Source organism: Leptonychotes weddellii, chromosome 2 (assembly GCF_054177405.1).
Source record: "Leptonychotes weddellii isolate Sample4059 chromosome 2, ASM5417740v2, whole genome shotgun sequence".
NCBI lineage: Eukaryota > Metazoa > Chordata > Mammalia > Carnivora > Phocidae > Leptonychotes > Leptonychotes weddellii.
The window spans coordinates 58,231,349-58,256,587 of NC_138370.1; the positions used below are offsets into that span (position 1 = coordinate 58,231,349).

Genomic DNA, 25,239 nt, shown 5'->3' on the forward strand with positions numbered 1-25,239 from the left:
CCCCCCCCCCCCCCCCCGCCCTTCGCACACACATTGGCTCCCAACCCAAGGCAGGAGGACTGGGGTCGTGGGGCGGGACGCGGTCTGCGGTAGGTTGCTGCGGGATGAGAGCGGTCCGCGGCTCCGAGAAAGCCTCGGGGTCACAGCTGTGCATCGGCCACAGGAGCGTTCCTCCTGGGCCACCAGGCAGGGCCCGACCTGTGGCGCGGGGTGAACTTAGGGCGGGGGCGGGAACAGCCGCGACTGTGCGCAGGTCTCTACCCGACCCACCTCCCCTCCCGCCGCGCGTCACTGAGCCCCTCCCCCTCTCCCTGGCTTTACCTGGGGGCGTCTGTTTCTTTTTTTTTTTTAAGATTTTATTTATTTATTTGAGAGAGAGAGAGAGCATGAGGGGGGGAGGGTCAGAGGGAGAAGCAGACTCCCTGCTGACAGCAGGGAGCGCGATGCGGGACTCGATCCTGGGACTCCAGGATCATGACCTGAGCCGAAGGCAGTCGCTTAACCAACTGAGCCACCCAGGCGCCTGGGGCGTCTGTTTCTTTCCCTGGTTGGTTCTCCGCCAAAGCCTGAGGTTAGCTGTGAGGACTGTGAGACCAGCACCGCGGGCTCTCAGCCTAGTGGGCTCTTCAGGTCTGTGCCCCCCGCGGGGAGAGAACCCAGCTCGCACAGCAGGCGAGCCAGAGGCACTGCGCTGCGGTCTTCGGGATCCATTTGGATCCTCAGGACCCTAGAGCAGGTTGAAGCTGTTCACCCTCACTTCACAGCTGTGACAACCGAGACCAGGGAGGTTGAGAAATTGGTCCAGTGTCACACAGCTAGTAGGCAGCCGAGTCGGGATTTGAACCCAGGCAGCTGACCTGTGACCCTCATCCTGTCCAAAGACACCACCTGTGTCTGGAGCACAGACCATGCTAACTGATGGAGTCTACAAGAGGGAAGCCATCAGAATAGGACGTGGACCTTGGAGGGGGGAAGGGTTGCTGGTCGGTCGCATGGGTCTGCAGGAGCGAGGCCTGTAACACGATGGTTCCGCTGAAGGCATATGACATCTGGTCCCCGCCTGACCCTGCCTCGGCCCTTGGCTGTGTGACTCTCCCCTGGCCTCGGTTTTCCCTCTCTCCTGTGGGGCAGGGAATGATCGCTCTTTCAGTTGTTTTTGGGGGGAAGCATGGAGTTTAGGGGGACCCTAAAGAACTTACTTTCCTGACAGGTTAGCTCTGCAGCCCTCTGTGGCAATCACTGCCCAGCAGGAGTCAGCCCTCCGGGAGCAAACACTCTGGAGAAGCAGCGTTTTTGTCACTTGTCTGAACCTTCATCTCCTCGCTGAAAACCAGGTCCTAATAAAACCTAACATGGGCGGGGGGTGGCACCTGGGTGGCTCAGTCGGTTAAACGTTTGCCTTTGGCTCAGGTCATGACCTCAGGGTCCTGGGATCGAGCCCCACATCTGCATCGGGCTCCCTGCTCCCCGGTGAGTCTGCTTCTTCTCCCTCTCCCTCCCCCTGCTTGTGCTCTCTCGTTTTCTCTGTCAAATAAACAAATAAAATCTTAAGGGAAAAAAAAAACCTAACATGAGGCCTGTTTTGAGCAACCTCCCTTTCCACCCCCACCGGAGGGGCCCCTGTCTTCCAACCTGGTTCTGAGTTCCTCCGGTAGCTGGCACAGGACCGGATGTTATAGGTGCTTTGTCTGTAATCCTGCACCCCCCCTCCCCACCCGCCCCCTTAGCTACCAGAAAGATCCCACTTGGACTGTTTTTTCCACCATTGTCCTGTGCCCTTCCAGCAGTGCCTAGCACCTAAATATTTGTTGAATGGCTGAGTGAATGGATAAGGATTAAATGAGGTGATACTATCAATCAAGCTTAAAAGATAAAAAACAAATATTAATCACATCTAAAAAATATCTTTTTTTTTTTTTTAAAGATTTTATTTATTTATTTGAGACAGAGAATGAGAGAGAGCACATGAGAGGGGGGAGGGTCAGAGGCAGAAGCAGACTCCCTGCTGAGCAGGGAGCCCGATGCGGGACTCGATCCAGGGACTCCAGGATCATGACCTGAGCCGAAGGCAGTCGCTTAACCAACTGAGCCACCCAGGCGCCCCACATCTAAAAAATATCTTCACAGCAACTTCCACATTCGTGTTTGATCCGAATATCTTGGTACCATGGCCTAACCAAGCTGACACGTGAATTAACTATCACAGTACCTATCTCATTCAGGTGTGAGGATTAAACACACATAAAGCATCTGACAAAACTGTCCCCACACCAGGGAACCAAAAAGCAATGTGGTGTGTGTGTGTTTAAGTTCTTTATCAATGGCATGATTTTAAAGTGCTTGAGGGAATATGGAAAACGCCTTTGAAATTTTCATGTAATCCAAAAAGGAGTTTGAAGTACCTAAGTTTACTTCTCCCTATAGTCTCTATTTTTTTTTTTTAAAGATTTTATTTACTTATTTGTCAAAGAGAGAGAGAGCACAAGCAGGGAGAGTGGCAGGCAGAGGGAAAAGGAGGCTCCCCACCAAGGAAGGAGCCCGACGAGGGGCTCGATCCCAGGACTCTGGGATCACGACCCAAGCCGAAGGCAGACGCTCAACAGACTGAACCACCCGGATGCCCCTCTCCCTATAGTCTTTTAGGTAACATATTTCAGTATGGCATTATGTATGTTAAAAAAGTTCTACTTAAAAGCATTTTTTTCCCCTGAGACTACATATATATATGGATGATTTCATCCTTTACATAGCAAATATTATATAATGCCCCTTACTTTCCTAAAATAAAATTCATAATTACACACATAATTTATAACAAACCAATATAATGCCCTAGATGTACTATTTAAAAAAGTAACATATTACAATATATTTTAATAGGGAGACACTGAAACACTAGATTAGAAAATATAATGAAGCAGGCAGAGGCTTGCATCTATATGTAGTCTCCATGAATGCTGTAATTACAAATGAAGGACTCAAATTCATTAGTATAGTAGCTGTTGTTAATGTTGTTTTCCAAATTTATGTTAATTCTTGTAAAAACCCTGAATCTTACAACGTAAAATCTTCCCTCGATTTATGCAACGGGTAGCATTCCTGGAAAATTCAGCATATATTAAAATCATGTGAAAAACACATTGGGCTTTTATGTAAAGCAGAATTAAATTCTTAGCTTAGATAATTATGAGCAGCTTTTTCACCCACATGAATGTCCAGCAGAACATTTAAAAGTCATGCAGGAGGGGGGACAATTCCTCATTCTGTGGGGTGTCCCATACATTACAAGACATTTCTCTTACCATCCTCAGCCCCCATCCTCTATGTGCCAGTAATTCTCACCCACCATTAAGCTAACCAAAAATGTCCCTACATTTCCAAAAGCTCCCTGCTGAAAATCACTGACATATATAACCACTCTTTCGGCATGAATTAATGGAAATGAGACCTCTAAGTTTTTAAGAGCTAAGATTAAATTAACAAATCACATGCAGTACCAGGGAAATGTTCAAGATAAATTCAAAAGGTTTATTGCACCAAATGCCACAGAAAAATGGATCAAAATAATACATGAACAAGTTTTAAGAAAAAATTTCTATACACTGACATTGATACCTATTTACCTGATCAAAAATATAAAGTCCTATCAATTTGTCTTACTGGAGCTTCAATAATAACAAATCCCAGAATTTTTTCTTTTTAAACACCACTTAAATTTAAGCATATTGCAATCTTGCTCCCAAGATATATGGTCACCAAAATTTTGACATTTAAAAATTAACACTCAGAGGGGGCTGCTTGATTTAGGTAAATATTATATTAAAATACCCCCTCCCCCACAGCACAATAAAAAACAAATGGTTCACATTTACCAAGAGAAGCTGAAGATTTTTTCAATTTAATGGTGAAAGTATGCATGAACAAAATACTTTCAAAAGTACGTATTAGTGGGAAAATTCAGACATTTAAGAGAATTTTAGCGTCACTTTATATTCTTTATTTTTATGTACAACCAACTCTAGTGAAGAACCTAAAAAGCTACAGACTAAATTTTTTATAAAATCTCAGGACCTAATTATAAGAGCCTAAACAATAGTTTAGTATCACTTAGCAAGTGGGGACTTTCCTCCCTCCAAAAAAGTTACTTTTGAAAAATATGGTAAGTTTAAAAAGTTGCGATGTGTAAACGGCAGTTCCATGGGATGTGAAAAGATTATAGTTACTTTTATTAAAAAACAGCACACCTCAGAAAAATGGATTGAAGCCTGTACAAAAAGCTATTTAACACTGATAAAAATAAAATACTTTGGAATTATGCACAAGTATGGAAGCTACATTTTAAATTTTCATTGTCATGTTTAAACGTACACAATTATCTTTACATTCATATCACTCGTCAATCTATTAAAAATAAAACCGCAACATGCTAGAAAGAGGTCCATCACAGTAACATTTACACACTTCTGCTCTGTCATGCCTCACTAGCTTGCTTAAAAAAGCAAGATGCTACAAAAGTTACACTCAACAGGTAAGACTTAAAAGTTGAAGAAACCCTAAAGGTGGAATCCTGTCAACTGAGGTAGTTTTCTTTCTTTTTTTTTTTTTTAATTTTAATTTTTTTCTTGAGGTGGGCATTGGGAGAGGGCGGGATTCCTTTCTTGCCTCTTGGGCTACGACAGAATGAAGCCACCGGGTGGTGTGAGTGGGTGTATCTCAACGCAATTCCATGAGATTTTTTTTTTTTTCTTTTCCACTTTTGGGAAGAGGTTGAATTTAAGACAAACAAAACTTGAGTGTTATTTAAAGGAGGATTACAAAAAAGCAGCAACATTCTTGGTCTGTTTTTGTAGGCAATAGATGTGAGGATTAGGTTCTGACTGGAATCCTGAGTGTCACTGGGACAACCCCCACACGTGACCCACCTGTAGTTTTCCAACAGACCTTTTCCGAGAGAGAGTTTTAGAACAGTAGATTGAGGCAAGTTAAATTTTCTCAGGCTTTGAGAGGACTGGGCTATATTCTGATGTATGGAGTTTAGAATCAGCCATTTAAAGCTCAATTTCCCCCCACACGGGTCTAATTTTCAACATGCCGCTATGTATACACATTTTGAATGAAACTGGTTTTGTATCTAGTTATTTTCTATGAATCCCTGGAAAGCGGTGAATAAGGGAAAGTGCTCAAAACGTGTAAACAAGGAAAGGGGAAAGAGAGATGAGGGGAATGCTCTCAACTGGTACAGATAGGAATGATGTAATATCAGCTATTATAATTTATTCACACATTAACAAGAAACAAATGAGTGAGCTGAGCCACAGGTGAGGTTCATTCTCTGTGTAACTAACAGCAAGCAGTGATGTCACGGAACTAGAGACTTAAACCGCCAAACTCAGATGTTAGAGGAAATAAGATAAACATAAAAAGGATGGAAAACTTCAATCTTGTGAAAGAAAGACATAAGATAAAAATTAAAGATCTTAAGAGCCTTAATGCACCCACCTACATTTCACATCATAAAAAGAGAGAAGGGAAGGCAGCAGTTCTGACCTATTCCTAAAGAATTATTACACCTATTTTTCTCCATTAGTACTGCGGCTATACCCTTTCAAACAAACAATTAACTTGCATTTGTAAAAGAATAAACTTGGTGGTTTACAATCAGGATTTTATCAAATAAAAAATCTGAAGTCATTCTAACCCCTAAAAGGGAAGTTACTTCATAATCTTAGGTACAAATGGGTACATGACAAGGACCGGAATTAATTCACACGGCAGTGAAAGGAAATCAGAGCCTGGTTATAATCAACTGTACTCGAGATCTACAAGGTGCTAACAATGTTGTGATTTGCAAGATTAGCGCCTGTCTTTTCACAATCTAATTCTGAAAAGTCTTTTCCTTTACCCTGGACATCAGTACGTGGTCTGACATGGCCAGAGTTCACGGCCAGTAAACTAAGTGAAGTTTCTTTTACATTTAACAAAAAATTAAGGTTTCTGAAAAAGTGAACTATGCTAATAATCCCTCATTTTGGCAGGTTTTATAATGGGTAAGTTAATTTCTGGAGAGGTGTTTTGCAAAGGACTTAGGGATTAGAAGGCACAGAGATGATAATGTAAAAAGTGAGATCACTTATGGATTGTTGGTCAGTGTACAAACTAACTCCTTTCCCGCAAGGCCAGCTGTGCCTTTGAAAGTACAAATAGTCATTTGTATTAACTATTACAGGAAGCTTCGGCTGGAAGAATTTAGCAACAGAAACACTCTTGTGAGCTTACAGAAATAACTTTGGTAAGTGGCCTCTCTTAAAAAGGCTGCTGAAAGCTCTAAGTATGAGGATAAAACATGGTACCAGACTGTGTACTCTGCTGCTCTGAACTAAATCTTGATGAGATTAAGATGCTACACTGATTCCTGGGTTTATTGCACCAACAGTCCATCTCTAACCTACCTGTGGCTGCATCGGCAACAAGGTAAACTCCAAGAAGATGTGGAAACAGTGGCTCCCTACAGCACCCTCAGCCCAACGGTCGATCCTCCTTCCTGATTTCTGTCAGGCAGTAATGCCTACAGCCACCGGAGCGGAAGATGGCACAATGTGGCTTGCTTGCTTTCACCTTTTGTAAAAAAACAAACTCTGCCCTGGAATCCAAATCCCTTGTTCTGACTGTCTTCTTAGAGTAGCAAATTGCACGTTCTCCACTCTGGAGAGCTCATGCTTAAACTCCGAAACGTTGTCCTACTGTAATGGTATGTACACCGGTTACCCCCGCTCCCAAGTCCCTTGTCGTTCTGCCCAAACACACACGGTGATCTGTACCAGCAGCTTAGTGTTTAGTGTAGTGTTTATGTCTCCTCCTACCAAAAAGGTCACTCTCTCTGTTGATTCATGGATAACAAAAGGCCAAAGAGTATTCACGAAAAACACAAATGCCATTATGTCAAGTAAACCTAAGTCGTCCAACGAAGCATCCGCTTGAAAGCAACAAAACAAAACAAAGCGATGGAATGACTGTTTGCTCTTCTCATGCTTTTGATGTCACAGAGAGCTTACTCCTTTCACCTTCAGTTGAGAATCTGATTTTTTTTTTTTTCTTCCAAAGAAGAACTGTCCTGAGCTTTAGCTTATAAGAGTATCTGAGCGACGTAAGGAGAATGAGTACTGGCAATAGCAGTCAACAGAGGCAGGTCGTTGGATTCAATCCTGAATGGTGAAAAAAGAAAAGAATATTAAAGTAGCATGATTTTACAGGAAAGTATTATTGCTAGGTACCAAACTTGCCAGATCATTGCTTAAAACTAACGACAAAGTAAGAGATGGAAAGATGCTAAACCTGTTCTTTTAATATGATCTCCCAGTGGCCGCCACCCCACGACGCAGAGAAAGATGCAGGTGTGCTGTGTGTGTGTGTGGGGGGGTGTGTGTGTGGGGGGGGGGGAGGACACAAAGCTGCTCTTCCCACAGCTGGGGTTGCCCAGTTTAAGCCCAGAACTTTTCTATGTTCCTCGACCACGTCATTGGGTTGTACTCTAACTTCTTCTCCAGTATCTCCTCATTCTTCCACTCAGCGCTCTTGAACACGTACTGAGATTCCGCACCTAGGCTGGAATCAGGCTTAGGAAGATGATGAAGGTGGGAGTTTTTTCTAAAAACTTGGGGATTTGTTCAACTGGTTAGACAATTGAGATCCTTACTAAGCATCTGAGCTACAAGATTCTGGGAGCAAAGTGACACTAATAGATACTGAGTCAAGAGACATCATAGCATCAAATGGACGCGACTTTGGCTGCCTCTCTTACAGCAGAGGCGGATACAGCATGGTCACTGGCTAAACACTGCCAAATGTCCTGAAAAAAATTAGGACTGCTTCAGTCCTTGGAATATGTCCTATTTTTTTCTCCCTTGAATTCCAAAAATGAAAAATCAAAAATAAAATTTAAAAAGGTAGCTGGCATTACTTCATGGAACTTTCTATGCTTTCTCCAGTAATGCTGCCTACAGATCTCCTTTCAGGGTAGATAAGAAGTTCTTCAGTACCTTTTTGTGCTGCTAGCTCTGACTAGGAGGGGAAGGGCTAGAGCGAGGCTGGATGTGACCCCCACTAATAATGCACCAAGAGGACCGAGAGATGAGGAAGATAACAAGTCCTTATGAGCCTTCTAATAGTGTCGATGGACACCTGCCAGTCAGGGTCCAGGTGAAGACCCTAGAAATGTAAGGCACACATCTGGCAATGGAAACCTGGTGAGGCAGGACTCAAGTCTGAGGCTGGTAAAGAGATCTAAACAACTAAGAACAACAATAACGGCAACAAAGATACACTGCAAGTTAACTGCCAAAGCAAATGCCTCAAAAGGGAAAAACACTTTTTTGAATAAAGTATGGGGGAAAAAAATGTATGACAGGAAATGCCAAGAGCCAAACAATACAGTAAGTCATATCCTGGGTGTGAAAGATGAAAAGTCTGACAAGAATGCAAAGGCCCAAGTCTTGAAATAATATTTTGATTAGCAGGCTTGATAGAGAATTTCAAGGTTGACATTATATACACAATAATTTCTTGTCCCGAATTAGGGGAATCCTCATCACAGGGAAAGGGGTCAATTCCCCATAGAGACAATGTCTTTTTTGTTCGTTTTCTGTTGAAACATTAAGCAGAGAGTAACACAAGTCAGAATTTCTTCTCTGAGAGAAGGTATGGCCAAGACCCGACCCTCTGGAAGATGATCTACACTGTCAGTAACATCAGTATGTCTCCTCTTCCAAGGGGCTTCTAATGAAAGAGGGGAAAGTATGGTCACCCTGCGGACACGCAGGCGGCCCCTGAGAGTCCAGGAGAAGGCCTTTCTTGGCTCCTCCAGGGAGCGAAATGTAAACACAAGCTCTGCTGCATGTCTGACAGGTTGCGCCTTCAACGTCTCACCAAAATGACTAGAAACGGGCAGGCAGAATGGGATTAAATTTTTCACTTTCAAGCATAAAATAATCCAGGGAGGAGACTAACATAAAGTACCACCAGCTTAGAGTTCTGCATTTGTTTGCGGGTATGAAACTCCAGTATCAGAGATACGAAAGATGGGAAGCAGCTGAGGCACACATCTCATGAACCCCAAACATTTCAGTGGGGCACTGGGGCCCGCAGGTTCTGGGTGAGACAGGCTAAGTGGGTTGGTCAGTGGGTGCGGTGCTAGGATCAGCCCTATCACAGGGGGAATCAGTGGCAGAACTCACCCCAGTACGACACCTAATTCTTTCACATGGACTCGTGTGTGTCCACGAAGATATTCGGACAGCATCTTACTTTTAAGGTACATCTCCTGTAGTCTATCTTCAAGATGCATGATGCACTGTGAAGCCAATAACATTCACAATGAGGGCTAGGATTCAAGTCTCTGCCAATATTCTAAAGAGCTGGAATTCTCTTAATTCATTTCTAAGGACACAGCTATAATCTCATTCCTTCCCAACACACTTAAAAATTACAAACCATATCAAACCACTGGTAGGTATAAGAAAAGGTTTTTATAAAACAACAGTTTACTTTTTCTAATGACTATTAAGATCTTCATACATATCTGCTAGTCTTTTTTAAAAAGCATTTTTAACATAGCTGAAATCATTCGGTAAGTGCAATTATTTCCTACTTTTTAAAATCTTTGTAATAATCCTTTCCCCATGTTATTAATAAATCTTTATCAATGTAATTTTTTTATCATTAAATAATTTTTGAGAATGTGAATTACCATTATTTACTTATCCACATGGCAATCTGAGTTTTTGTTACTAGAAATAATTTTTTAAGGAGTATCTTTGTTGTTTTCCTATAGCTCCCATGATTTCGGCGAAATGCATCCACAACAGTAGAGTGAATGGAACAAGGTTACTTTAAAAATTTTTTTTCCTCTCCAGAGTGTATTTTAACTAGGTCTTTAATAACAATAAAGAAAAGGCAATTATTCTCAGGACATCTCTACCTTTGGAATTGTGTCCAACTTCATTTTTTAGAGAATAGCAACCATCTGTGTCTTTCACCAGAGGCAAATGCTTTTGCATTTGGCAGGCAGAGCCATCCAAGCATCTTCAGTAAGACACCTGATGGCTTTGGCAAGGGTAATTCCATCATACATAATTTTTTCTAGACCATTACGCCTGTTGTTTTCAAGGTAAAAAGATTAACAGATGCATTTGAAAATGTTGATCTTGACCATCTGGGCTGATCAGCGACATGAAAAAAGTGTCTATTCAAGATGCAATCTTTTCAGTTTTTCACTGGCTTAAAATCTTAAATGCATTGTGTTGAGTGGATGAAAAAAACTGCTAAGTGACTAAGAGTAATAATCAAAGCAAGGAGGATTTCACCAATTTTCATGAAAATGTTCCTCCAAGTAAACAGAGTTAAGTGGTAAAAGGATCTCCTGTTAAGTTTTCAGTTCCTTAGGGAGTAAATACAAAGTTTTTAATAAGAGTGTTATAAAATATTAAAAACAACATTCACATTACGTGCCATCCTTTGTTTTAAATGGTTAATTTATGGTGTCTTCATAGTCCCCATGAAAACTGTATGTTGTAATGTGGAAATAAAGAGAACACTGGTCTATATGGAACTTGAAATCAAATCATTTAGAATTTTTTTTTATAAAAGGTTTGATTACCAAATAGAACTGCTTTGGGTTCTGGGATTTTATTCCTGAGATGGATTTCTTTAATTTTTAACTTCTGAAATTTTAAATAGCCACTTTCTCCTTTCAAAAATACTGAAGGCTCTAATAGTCATTTAGTTGTGTTTCATTCAAGTAATTCTTTTAAGGAGAGTTTTAAACTGCAGATGAAATTTTCTTTGACCTCGGTTTTGTCAGGTTAAATAAGTCATTCATAGTATTAAGTGACTAAACATACTCCTATCCAAACGAAGTAAAAAGAATTAGCTATAGCAATTTATTGCCCGGATAACTAAGATGTCAAATGTAGCTATGTCATAAGAGTTATGTATTATAGAATAAAATATGGAAGTTTGGCAAATACTTATTAGTAAAAAAGAAGTATAAAATCTAATGTATCTTTCTTTCCCTACAGAAAAAGAGAGTTCAGCCTCTAAATCAGCATGATGCAGCTTGCTACTAGGAAGAAAAACTGCCTGCAAATATGGAACAAAAGTAAGGTCATCATAACCCGGAAGTGCTTCTCACATTACCCCCTGGGACAGAGGTCCTGCAAGAGTATGCTTCAGTCTAAAGCCCAAATAAAGATTCTGGTGAAAAGCTGTTGTCAGTCTTTGCAGCCAGTAAAATTACTTCATGAAACTATTTATTAGCAATCACTCTAATAGTAGCTGTTTCCTGAGAACTCATGACATGTAACGCTATTCCAAGTGCTTTACCTGAATCATGTGATTTCAGTTTCATAACCGTAGGAGGTAAGCTCCATCACCTCCTGAGCTTTACAGATACAGAAAGTGAGACTCTGAGAAGTCGCACAGGAAGGAGCAGAGCTTGGATCTGACCCTAGACTACCGGGCTCTACAGAACACGGACTGGCCACCGCCGTACACCGGCTGTCAGAATGTCTCATGCTGGCAGAGTGCTTTGCCAGTTTTTTAAAAAGCAGTATCTGAGACCTAATTTTCAGAGGATTCTCACAACATGCTTCTCGAATGGGTACTATCTTCGTTTTACAAGTGAGAAAGCTGAGGTTCAGAGACGCTCAGGACTGTCCACTGTTACACGACTCATGGATGGCAAAGCCTAGACTTGAAGCCAGTTGCACTGAGGGGTCTCCCTATCGTGCCACACTGCCACAGCTTAGATGACAACCACACCGTATTGCAAATCACCGTCTTGAAGGCCACAGAGGTCTTGACTTTCTGAGGAATGTGGTGCAACTGTAGGTCTGAAAATTACCACCCCATTTGCATTACTGTAGGTAATTAATATTTAGCTTCCTCCTTTGTTATTAAATAGCTCTGTCTCTGTTGTGGAGACCAGAAGGGAGGTGACGGATACTCTGGTCTGGGGCTATACTGCAGGGGGCAACGAGCCCAGAAGGTGGGCGCTCTCTCACCTCAGCGCAAATCCCTGAGGTTGGTCAGCTCACTTACGCTTCTCCCAGCTATCTGCCCTTGAGCCTCTCTTCCGCTTTTGAGACCTTTCTCCTTCCCACTCAAAATATATTTTCTCTCAGTCTCTCTGCACACACACACACACACACACATTGAAAAGTATCGGTTTTCTACATTCATTCCAATGCCTGCAGGAGAGCTGTTAATCATTTCCTAGGAGTTTATGGGCTCTATTTTGTGTTTAATAGAATGTTATGAAGTCAATTTTAAAAAATCCCATTTAAAAAGGAACAACTGATACCATCTTCTATGGGTATAGTACTTCAAAACTGTGTTTATACAAATGATATTCTGTTTTATCCTTAGCACTTTTATGAGAACGGTTCCTGAACAAAAGGAACTAGAATCCCTTCAGAAACTGGCCTGCTTGAATTCGATCCGATAAAGGAGAACTAGTGAGTTCTCCAAAGGAAGATTTTAAATTTCCTTTTATACTTGATCCCTTCCCCCATAGCTTTTTTCCTTTACCATATACCTTATTCAAAAAGATTTCCGTGTCACTGTGTGTTGTTTCACGGACGAGCTATTTTTACTGAAATCTACCCTGTTTGCTGGTGTTATGTTGCATGTTCTATTTTTATTTATGCTAATGTCCAAATATACGAAACACAAAACATTTGGGATTCTGATTTTAAAAGTGTTGTACCTATCTTTCTTTGGTGATAGGAGAACAAGTACTTACAAAATCAGCAGGGAGGTGAAGCTTGTAAAGCTGTAAAATGGAGTGGAGCAAACTGGACACCTGACTCGAGACCAAGACATCCTGGCCCAGTTTCATGCCGTCCGTCACCTTCCTCTGACTTGTGGCTACCTGGACACTCCACTTGTCCGTGTCTGCGATAATACAGACCGCTTCGGCGATCGGCTCGTCAAGCACTGGGTGCTGGAAGGCAAACACAGGGGGTCAACTCTGCACAGCACTGCCAAGTGGCACTCAGAATGTCCAGAATGTTTCCGTAATTTAGCATTAGCCTGACAGTTCACAAGCTGCCAGCAGGAGCTACAGGAATTGAGAGTGTTATGGAGACTAAAATAGGAGTGTCATCAAATCGTCATTTGAAATTCACATGATAAAAATTGCCTTTAAGCGGTATTTTTTTTCTTCCACCCAGGAGGTACGCTATAAATGTTGTTAACGTTCACAGATAAGTGAAAAGATATGTGCCCTCCCTACATTCCAGGATAGTAAAATTCCTTTCCTTTTGAAAGACTGCACTCTCCTTTTGAAATGGAGAAAATTAGAATAAGGTGTAGGATTCTATTGTCATTTCTCCAAAACAAGGTTAGTCAGGGCAACTTAGTATTCCCTTAAAGTTATAGCTTTAATCATTAAGCAGTATTTACTTAGTGACCATGTGTTACATACATAAAGCAACTCTAACAACCAACTAAAATCAGATGAGGGACAAATTTATCTAGAGGAGTCCAAAAGGTCAAACGATGGCTACTGATGAGTAACTTAAAATGCAAAATCCTCAGTAACTATGTAGTTACGGATAGAGCAAGTTGACAACCAGTAAATTGTGCCATAGGGCCAACAGGGTAAACATTGAAGTGGTCAAGGCAAAGGGCTTTAAAAAAAAACCACCACCACACTAATGTCCTAAAACTGATCAAAGTGTAACTGCTTCATCACCAGCACCTGGAATAAGGGCAATGTGGCTCACTGGGGAGGGCATGGATGGGGGATTCTCCAAACATGAATTACTTTAGAAGGCTGCAGATCCAGATATGGTAACAAAAAGGGACACAGAAGCTGGCTCAATTATTTTAAAAGGAGAAACTTAATGGGTACAAGAAATGTAAAAAAAAAAAAAAAAAAAATCAAACTTGAAAAATGAGCATGAGTCATTTTTAAATCACTGGATCAAAGAGAAAAGACTAAAGACAAAGGGGTCAAGGGTTGAGACAAACCATCAGGAATCTGTGAGCCCATTCCTTGAAGGAGGGGCCTGAATCTTTTCTGCCTGAATTCTTAGCCCCTAGCACAGGACCTGGCATTTGAAAAATGTTACTAAATTAAAATGAGACAGGTTAAGTACAAGCAAATGACAGAGTTGATGAGCACCCTGCATTCCCTAAAACAGCATGGTATTGCTGACTTCTATGTTTGTAGGTTCCAGAACAGAGAAGAACCGGCCAAACATTTACAGAAGAGTACCTTAAAAGAAATACCTGAAGCATGACACATTCTCAGGCTACTACATATCTAATACAGAGCTCCCTGAATATATCCACAGGGCAACCCAATGTCTCCATCCAATCATATCATTTAGTAACTCCTCACTTATTTACTGAAGAATAAACACTTTTTTTTTTTTTTAAGATTTCATTTATTTATTTGACAGAGAGAGTGAGCACAAGCAGGGGGAGAAGCAGGCGGAGGGGAGGGAAAAGCAGGCTTGATCCTAGAACCCTGGAATCATGACCTGAGCCGAAGGCAGATGCTTTACTGACTGAGTCACCCGGGCGCCCCAAGAATAAAGACTTTTTAAAGGAAGATGGAAGTAAAGGAAATGTAAATTGGTTAAGGAAAAAAAAATGAACGCTGGAGAGATATCATGAGCAACTACTTTCGTTATAATTTAAGGGATGCCAGGGCTACTGGTGGTCCATCGCTGACTTGGTCTAAACTTCTTTGGGGTCAGAGAGTTGAAGCTTACTTAAGTTCCAATGATTCTGGAGATTTCTGATATGTATCTTTCCCAAGAAAACACAAACCCCACTAAAGAGATTTGGCTTATGATCTGGCTTATTAGTCAGTCTCCAAGCTTTCAGAATTTAAAGAACTCTAAGATCCAGAAGACCATGTTTGGATTTATCACAGAAACACACACCCATACACACCCTATGCCCTGGTATTCAATTTAAAATTCTTCTTAGGAAAGGCTCTACTTTTAAGGCACATGTAGAACTACAATAAACAAAAAAATTACATGTATGCTTTTTTTTTTTTTAAGATTTTATTTATTTGACAGAGAGAGAGAGAGAGAGCACAAGTAGGGGGAGAGGCAGAGGGAGAGGGAGAAGCAGGCTCCCTGCTGAGCAGGGAGCCCGACGCGGGGCTCAATCCCAGGACCCTGAATCATGACCTGAGCTGAAGGCAGATGCTTAACTAACTGAGTCACCCAGGCGCCCCTGTATGCTTCTTTTTAATACCAACTTTTTCTTTTTGGCTGTATCTTAATCATAGAACAAATTAAGAGTGAAATCTGTCAGGGCAATTTTTTAAGTTCACAATTTTATCAAGTTCCCGTGTGTACACCAGGGTACACACAAACACATACACTTGGCAGCAGCGGTTAACATACATGGAGCAGTCCTTCTGGGAAATTAAGTAGCTTAAGAAATGCTGTAAAACCTAAGACTGAAGGATTCAGACACCTATTAAAAGCCTGATCCATCCATCTGCTATTCTTAGGGCCTGGAGTTTGGGCGTAGAGACTAGAAAAAAAGAAATGAGCAGGAGAGGCAGGGCATGGCTGCATCCTGGTGGAGACTTTGGTCTCCTATGGATCTTAAGAGAAGGAAGATACAATATGGATAGCTATCAGCTGGGCAAAGTAATTTTATAAGATTCCTCTTCTTAATGTTAAAAACCCTTTAAGGAGTGGGGGGCACGTTGTTAGTTTGACTAAATATCATCAAAAAACCAAAAAAGCCCCCATCATATATTTACCCCTTTAAAAGTTCTCCTCCCAACCATTAGTGTCTGAGATTAAACAGCACCTGTGATGTTTTGAGTTTTGAGTGAAAATCTGAAGGAAATATTAATATTAAAAATAGTCACTTCCCCTTAAAAATGCTTGTTTGGTTGAAAACTTTATGAACCTTAGGGACACTGTTATGTATCAATTATCCTTTTCTCTCTCAAACCAAAGAGAATTAATTTCTCTCTTTTTTTTTTTTTTTAAGAGAATTAATTTCAAGGTACATTTCTTGCCGACAGAGTTCACTAAATTCTCTTATCAGAATGAGTCTGCAGAGGTGCTTGGGTGGCTCATTCGGTTAAGCGTCTGCCTTCGGCTCAGGTCACGATCCCAGGGTCCTGGGATTGAGCCCTGTGTCGTGTCGGGCTCCCTGCTCAGTGGGGAGTCTGCTTCTCCCTCTGCCCCTCCTCCCACACTCGTTCTCTCTCTCTCTCTCAAATAATGAGTGAAAAAAAAAATGTTTTTTAAAAGAATGAGTCTGCAGTATGTTTCTACATTCTCCATAATCTGAGATTTCCAGAAGTGCTGCCCTATTCCCACCCTTACAAGTGCCCACACCCCGCTGCGTGCACATCCACTACCCAGGTGGCAAGGCAGAGCTGCCAGCCCTCCTGCCCCTGCTGCTCCCCCCCCGCCCCCTCTTCCACACAGCTGCCAGCAGCCTCTGTGTCCGTGCCTCCCTCAGAAACCTGATCAGACAACTGAGAAACTTCTGACGGAGACTGGAGGATGACAGAACGCTGGAGATCAATGGAGAGCTGTAGGGGATTGTCAGGGTGGATGGCCAATCTCCGTCAGAGGAATGAAGTCTCGGCAATAAAGCCAATTATCTTTTTTGCCTTGCTCTGCTCTGTGGGAGTTAGAGACAGTCATTTATTTAGCTCTACTTTGTCAATACCTCATTTACCCAATCTACTTTCCTGTGCTGATTTCTCAAGATAAAGTGACAAATGAAATGCTTCGTATTATAGGTCTTTAAAGGTTTCTCAAATATCCTTTGGCTATTGTATTTTGTTAAATCATCAGATTAAGTGTGGTTAATTCACAGCCACTAGGATTTGTGGATCTGTTTTCCAGGAGTTCTAGATGTCCAGGACATTCCAATTTCAAGGTTCTGGACCAGATCTCTGAGTACACAAAATATGCTGCCCTGGCTTATACACCCATGACTTCTGCCTAACTTAAACTCCCAGAACCAAGAAATGTCTACAAGGTTTGAGTAATCAGAAGAGCCATGGTTCGGATATTTCAATGAAGGGCAGTGATAAGACAACCGCAAAGGCTCTGAAGTAAGACAAGGTTGGGCTTGAGTATCACTTACTAGCTATGGAACCTTTGTTAATCTGGGCTTTGGTTTCTACACCTGTAAAATATGACCTAATTCACAGAGTTTCTGTGACGTTTAAGTGAGGTTTAATTTATGGGGGCTTTCTGTGAGGAAAAATGTGTATGAGATTTGTGGCGCACTTATTGGCCATGTTCGATTTGCTCTCTTGTACCACCCCCCATCTATATTAATCACGTCCGCAAAACCCTCGAACTTCCTAAAATACCACATCATCATTTCCCTTACCAACTCAAAAACCTACTCTAGCACCTATCAACCAAACACCTAAGTTCAAATTTTTTTTTCTTTTTTTAAAGATTTTATTATTTATTTTTGCGAGAGAGCTGGGGGGGAGGGAGGGAGAGAGAGGGGCACACAAGCGACGGGGAGGGGCAGAGGGAGAAGCAGACTCCCCTCTCCCCCCCCACCCCCCACCCCCGCCCACTGAGCAGGGAGCCCGATGCGGGGCTCGATCCCAGGACCCCAGGATCATGACCTGAGCCGAAGGCAGACGCTTAACGACTGAGCCACCCAGGTGCCCGATTCAAACTTTCCTTTTTCCATACTTAAAAGCTCTTTACAGTGTGGGCCACATTCACCTATACATATTTATTTCCAGGACTCTCTAAGAACCCTCTTCTCCAGGCTGAGAGGGCTCCTGCCTCTTACCTCAGGCTGTGCCCAGAATGCTGTCCCTGCTCCCTTCTAAACTTTTCAATCTTTTGGGGGCCTCTCGGTGGCTCAGTAGGTTAAGCATCTGCCTTCAGCTCAGGTCATGAACCCAGGGTCCTGGGATGGAGCCCCATGTCAGGCTCCCTGCTCAGCAGGGGAGTCTGCTTCTCCCTCTGCCCCCACCCCGCTCTTGTGCTCTCTCACTCTCTCTCTCAAATAAATAAATAAAATATTTAAGAAAAAAATAAATGTTGCTGGAGTGGAGGGGGGTGGGATGGGGTGGCTGAGTGATGGGCACTGGGGAGGGTATGTGTTGTGGTGAGCGCTGTGTATTGTGTAAGACTGAGGAATCACAGACCTGTACCCCTGAAACAAGTAATACATTACATGTTAATAATAAAAAATTATCTTTTTCTAAATAAATAAATAGGTGTTAAAAAAAATAAATAAAATCTTGAATCTTTCAGTCTTTCAAGGACCCAACTTAGGTCCCACCCCCCACGTCCCCACCTCACTCCACAATAAGACATTTTTCCCACATTCACTGCTCTTCTTTTGACTTCTGAGGGTTTTTACAATCTACAGTTTCTAAAATTTTTTTTTTTATTTAAGAGAGACAAAGAGAGCATGAGTAGAGAGAGGGAGAAGCAGACTCCCTGCTGAGCAGGGAGCCCAACGTTGGGGCTCGATCCCAGGACCCTGGGATCATGGGCAAAAGCCCAACCGACTGAGCCACCCAGGCGCCCCTACAATCTACATTTTGACATTTAATCACACTGTCTTAACTCGTTCTTGATTTCACATCTGTTTGTCTACTCAGTGATTACATAAGTAACTCAAGGAAAATAAATCACATTTTCTTTTTCTTCTGTAGCCTCTGAAATGAGCATAACAAAATGCTAGGCCATGTGCTAAGTATCTAACACATGCCGGCTCTGTTGAACAATTCTCTATGCAGATTTCTTTATTTTTGGATTCAGTCCAGTTCCTATTAAGTCATCTGCACAATTATTAATTTATTTCTTTTCCATGTACCACATTTAAATGACTAACATTTCATGTAATCACCTATTTTTAACTTAAGGGCAGGAAAATACCATTCTCACATATATGCTTCCTATAACCATTTATTAATTCATCATGCCATTTTTCCTGTGGGGCGGCCAGGAACACAGCACTGCTCTACAGACAGAAACACTAAGGACAAAAATGTAAGAGCTTATTAAGTATCTTGGTATGTCAGAAATATAAGCTAGTAACTCATGCATTTCCAACTTTTAGCTCAGTGAGTCTGCCAAGCCCTCTACTTTGAAATCCTAGGACCTTGTCAGGGTGGAAATCCCTTGGAAGATAAGATTGCAGTAAGTGTGAATGACAGTCTCAACTTAATGTCAAAATAGGAGAAATGTAGTTGTCTCTATTAAGACTTTGTTAAGAAACTTCCCCATCTTTACACTGTTGGCATTGCCCAATACATACGCTGAGCTGACCCTTTATCAAACCTCAAAGATGTCCACCTCACATGTGTATTACAGACAGTGGGAGTGTGGACAGACTTCTGTACTCATAACCAGTTCCAAAATATGCAGTTATAATGGGGCAGGTTTGATTACTAGGGACGAGACACTGAGCAGCCTCTTTCAAACATGCAGGGATCAGGTGATTTATGATTCAGGCAATTGGAAGCACCTCCCTGTATCTTTTTTTTTTTTTTTTTTTTAAAGATTTTATTTATTTATCTGAGAGAGAATGGGAGACAGAAAGCATGAGAGGGGGAGGATCAGAGGGAGAAGCAGACTCCCCACCGAGCAGGGAGCCCGATGTGGGACTTGATCCCGGGACTCCAGGATCATGACCTGAGCCGAAGGCAGTTGCTTAACCAACTGAGCCACCCAGGCGCCCGTCCCTGTATCTTTTATTCATCTCTGAAATATTCTGAATAAAACATTAAGATTCCTTGGCATCATTTGAGTGTCAATTTGTTATTCGATATAAGATAATTCTGGTACATATTGTAACTTTATTAAACTGAACTTGAATAAGAGGATGCCACATGACAGAATGCCTTTTAAAAAGATTCTCGAACCATTCCGTTACAGCATCATGACTTAGTAATACTGGCCTTTACGTAGCTTCAAGTGAGGCCTTTCATTAGTCCTATGAAGTCAACGGGATAAGTAATGCGGTGAGGTTCACCTTCTCAGCACCTGCTCTTGGTTAAATGTCCTCAGATCCTCCTTTTTATTCTTCTACCTCATTAGAAGTGAAGGCCCACCTGCTTCACCATATCCTCCACTGCCCTGGAGCTGATGACTGAAGCAATATAACAGTCCTGGGCTGACCCACCCCACCTCTGGATGGATGCGAGCCACACATGAGGACGGCAGCCACGTGTGGACTGCTGACTGGTTTTGTTTGGTTTCCAAACAAAAAACCCTTCAGTGTCACATTCATTCAGAGAAAAGGAGCCTGGTTATCACTCACCATTCTTAAACACTTCTTCCAGTCTATAAAATCGTGCAGTATAGTACTGTCTTTTACTAAATGCTCAGCATCTAGACTTTCCTGACAGCACTTTTACCAAGAAACAGGACAGACAGAACCTCCTGCGGTGGGGCGCCTGGGTGGCTCAGTCATTAAGCGTCTGCCTTCGGCTCAGGTCCTGATCCCAGGGTCCTGGGATTGAGCCCCACATCGGGCTCCCCGCTCAGCGGGAAGCCTGCTTCTCCCTCTCCCGCTCCCCCTGCTTGTGCTCTCTCTCTGTGTCAAATAAATAAGCAAAATCTTAAAAAAAAAAAAAAAAAAAGAACCTCCTGTGGTGGTGAAGCCAGCTCTGTCTGCAGGTTAAAAAGATGCTCATCAACACAATCAGCCAGAAGAGTCTCCGGTTTCCTGAGAGAGTCACACGGTCCCCTGAACCCTCCCCTGGCCCCGCATACTCATCCCCTACCGACCCCCCAGTACGGACACCACTTCCAGGAAGTCCTTCCACACCTGTCCTGTGCCTCTCACTGCAGGAGACTCTACCGCACTGTTTTTACTGCTTATTGACTTCTGTGTACTTCCTGTTATAGATTTCAAAGTCCTTGAGGACAGGTGCCATATCTTCTCTTAGGCTGCTTACAAGTTTTGTCTTTGATGTTCTCTATAGCTTAAGACTGGATTTGTTTGTATTTACACTTACTCGGGAGTCAGTGTGCTTATTTCATCTGAAAACTCGCAGTCATTCCTTCTTCAAATACTGTTTTCCCTCGCCTTGTCTGTCCTCACCTTCTGAATACGCTATAAAATTTTCTCGTTCTAGCCTCCATGTCACAAATTCTAATTCTCTCCAGCGGTATTTAATCTGCTCTGCTCTTCAACCTACCCCTTGGGATTCAATCCTAATGGCCCTTTTTTCACTTTTAGAAGTTCTTTTTACAGTCCTTTTACAAATCTAAATAATCACTTATCACATCATCCCATCTCTTTATTAAAGGTCCAATTCCTTCTTTTTTATGGCCATAACCATTTTAAACACAGTAACTTAATAGTTATTTCAAATTGTTCTGGGAGTGCTAATTGTCCAGCTTGGATCTGCTTACTCTCTCTCATCTTGATTTCCTCATACATGGTTTGTAATCTCTGAACATGAGCCCATCTTGTTGGGGTTGTTTGTTTTATGGGCTCTGTGTGTCTCTTAGAAACAGGTTCAGTGGCAGTCACTAAAGGCTTAAAGTGGAGAAGAGGAAAAGCAGCAATGTGTGTCTTATAAGCTGGTGGTTAAAAGAAAGTGTCCAATGTGCTTCCTTCTGCCAGAGTCCTAGAGGTTTCAATGCTTCTGAATTTTACATTTATTTCTTGTTCAGGGATTCCCAAGCCACTTGGGTAGAATAAATCTGGACCTCCAACCCACTCACAGAATGGGCCCGGGGCTTTGATTTCTCACGGGTGACTTTATTTTCTCCCAACCAAGTTTCCAACTTGTTTCTTCGTTACCTCACTGCTTATGGCTGGAGTTTTCTAATCCCCCTTTCATGGAAGAATAGCTCTTTGAAGCTCCAGGCTTCATGTAAGGGGCTCAGTTCCAGGTCCCAAGCCTTATATGCATATGAGACTACATCTTTCATCCTGAGTAGACCTTAGAAACTCAGCACCCAATTCCTAGGATCTGTGTCCAGACTGAAATCCCAGAAGGCCATGGTTATATTAGCCCAAACTTACTGTTCTGGCTTTGATTTTGATTTGTTGCTGGCACAAAAGGATTTCCACTTTTCTTCATGCACAGATATTAGAACAACTGGGCTGGATGGGGATGGCACTATTCTACCCATCATGTCTATAGTTTTAGAGAGGAGGCAGGCCATTTGCAGCAGCACAACATGGGTGGGAATCCTACCCCCTCACCTTGACCATGACTGTAAACACAGCACCCAGCACACGGTATTTTCTGATAGGAAGTAAATTTCCAAGGCATGACTCTCCTTCTCTTCCCCGAAAGCCATGTGCAGACTCCCTGCCTCATTTTTGGCCAAACAAGTCAGCCGGACCACCTGACATGCCACCATCAGAGATTTCTAGTTTATATCAAGCAGACTGTTAAACATATGAAAATACCACAAGAAGTAATAATTATATGATCTTATCATAACAATGTAAGCATTTTTTTTTTTTTTTAAAGATTTTATTTATTTATCTGAGACAGAGAGAATGAGAGAGACAGAGAGCACATGAGAGGGGGGAGGGTCAGAGGGAGAAGCAGGCTCCCCACGGAGCAGGGAGCCCGATGCGGGACTCGATCCCGGGACTCCAGGATCATGACCTGAGCCGAAGGCAGTCGCTTAACCAACTGAGCCACCCAGGCGCCCGATGTAAGCATTTCTTTACCAGAATTTATTTTCTCTTGGAAACAGGTTCAGTGGCAGTCGCTAAAGGCTTAAGCGTTGTGATGAGGTGGAGAAGAGAAAAAAATTAATCATTGTGGACCACGGACAATGCTGAGGGATCTTGGTAGGTATACCAAGGCCGGGGCTCTGGGAAGCCCAAAGACATCATGAAGACATAGGGACCTGGTGGCAGAGGGAAGGAGGAGAGGGTCTAGTGAGGTGGTCTGGGAGGGGCTACAAAGGACATCTGACTTTCTGTGGGTTTGTGCCTGCGGCGGTCATCACCAGGCTCACTAGGCTGACACCCAAGTTCAGCCTACAGCCTTGTAGATACAGTGCACAACCTTGGGCACAGCTTAATTATCAGGCCTGTCACTTGCTGAGAAAAGAAACAATTTAAAGTCCAGGAAAGGAGCTCAAGGTCAAGAAGAGTCATTCGACTAAAGCCATGTGATGATGTACAGGACTCCAAAATAAAATGTAAGTAGGTTGATAAGCTTTTTTACAAAGCACGGCATAGATGTCCAAATAGTTTGTACATAGTGAACAAATTTAAGAAAACATCAAAATTAGCCATGTGTCTAATATTTACAAAATGCAAGGGCACTGAAGCCTGAGAGACCTATAATAAGCTTTTTACTCTCCTTTAGGTAAAGAAAATGAACACAGAGCCAAAGGCATCATGTCTAAACACATTACTCTTCCCTTTTATTTAAAAAAAACTATCTGCCATTTCTCTTTAGAAGAAACAGACAGACCAATCATCACAGTTTTAGCCATAAACACACATTCCTAAATCCAGTTCCGTAGGGAACAGTCAGCTAACGTCACTGAGCACTTTCTAGGTGCACAGAGTAAGGTGCTGGGAATATGAAAGAAAGAAAGTCTCCCTTCTCTGCTCCAGAGGCCTACAGCCCTAGTGGTAGAAAAATGTCTGAAACAGAACAAAGGTGTGCTGCAATGTGCTAAGGAGCCTGTGGGTATAAAGTTCTACCTGGGGGCAATTCCAGCCAAGGAGTTTATATTTTACTCTCTTAAAAGAATAGGAAACTATTAGAGCAAAAGAGTAAATAATCATATTCAGGGGTTAGCAAGAGCCCTCTGTGGCACCGTACGAGATGACTAGAAGGGGAAAAACTGGACGCAAGAATTCTAGTTGGGAAGGTTAAATAAGACTATATTGTAGTCACTGTGAGGAGGAGAATCAGTAAGACTTCAGATTAGAGTTGGCAATACCCAGAGATCAGTATTTCTTTTCAAATACTTAAAAAAAAAAAATCAAAATCCACAATAAGAAATCCATTTTAACATCATAACCCCATGTACATGCTTATACATGTGTACACATACACACAGATTTTATGAAACGGTAAGACAGTGCTGTAGGCCCAAGGCACTGTCATTCTCATTATCCAGCATACGAAAATGAAAGCGACAAGAGGTGTGCTCAGATAGCTGATCTGTCCTATCCTACATGGATGCTTCCTTTGCAATACTATTGATTTTAAGGTTGTTGTTGACTTGAGGCACCTTCATGCTGTCTGCATTACTTAAGTAATGATTTATCATTTGATGTGACTTGCTGTTCTTTTGTAGTCTCCCTGGTTGATTACACTGCATGGCATAATTAGGTATTCATGAGCATATATCAGAGCCAAGCTTTTAGCAAAGCTCCTTATCTGTGTAACTGATTTCTGTACGGTATTTCTGGAGTCAATCTGTTGCTACTCTTAAAATTAAATGAAAGAGGCTGCAATATCCAACTGTTAAACTTTGTTTTATAGATTATTCTGTAAAATGCCTGAAGCCCTGGACCACAGTTTTTCAAAGAAGCATTACAATGTGATGTTGATTTTGGTCTTGATGACCCTACCCTGCAGTCAGCCCCTTGGCCTGCTCTTTGTGATTTCACAGGCAAGGAGAAGTAGACACTTTTAGCCCAGAATGAATGTGTATATGGGTTCTGTTCCACTATCTCCAACAGGAATTACAAAGCACTTTCACATATATTAACAGCTAACATTTATTGGGCATTAGGAATGTGCCAGGCACTGTGCTAAACACTTGCTATGCATTATCTCAGAGTCTTCAAACCAGACCTGTAAGTACTGTTCATTTTACAGAAGCTGAAACTGATGCTTGGAAGAGTTAAGAAACCTGCCCGAGTCCACAAAGCCACTAAGGGGTGAGCCATGATTCAAATTCAGGTTTGTCTGTCTTTAGAAGCCAAACTCTTTTTTTTTTTAAAGATTTTATTTATTTATTTGAGAGAGAATGAGATAGAGAGAGAGAGAGCATGAGAGGGGGGAGGGTCAGAGGGAGAAGCAGACTCCCTGCTGAGCAAGGAGCCCAATGCGGGACTCGATCCTGGGACTCCAGGATCATGACCTGAGCCGAAGGCAGTCGCTTAACCAACTGAGCCACCCAGGCGCCCTAGAAGCCAAACTCTTAACCAGTGGATTATATTTCATCTGTTCCTCTAAATACATTTTTTTGAGGCTTGGTGATACCAATTGATTTACCTGACTATCAGCAAATGAGTGGGAACACT

The 25,239-nt window shown here is 42.2% G+C and overlaps 1 protein-coding gene across 4 annotated transcripts in view; it reads right to left on the reverse strand.

Annotated features, from left to right (window-relative positions):
• Nucleotides 1–3,507: 3,507 nt before the first annotated feature.
• The window catches only part of FNIP2 (folliculin interacting protein 2), a 133,313-nt gene continuing 111,581 nt past the window's right edge, over nt 3,508–25,239 (reverse strand). For all 4 annotated transcript variants that reach the window (XM_081811430.1, XM_081811426.1, XM_081811420.1 and 1 more), the window contains 3 exons: nt 12,797–12,997; nt 9,231–9,346; nt 3,508–7,202 (listed from right to left, as the gene is read on the reverse strand). In XM_081811430.1, the coding sequence (XP_081667556.1) occupies nt 7,124–7,202; nt 9,231–9,346; nt 12,797–12,997 (396 nt within the window). In that variant the 3' untranslated portion in view covers nt 3,508–7,123. The remainder of the gene's footprint in view (nt 7,203–9,230; nt 9,347–12,796; nt 12,998–25,239) is intronic.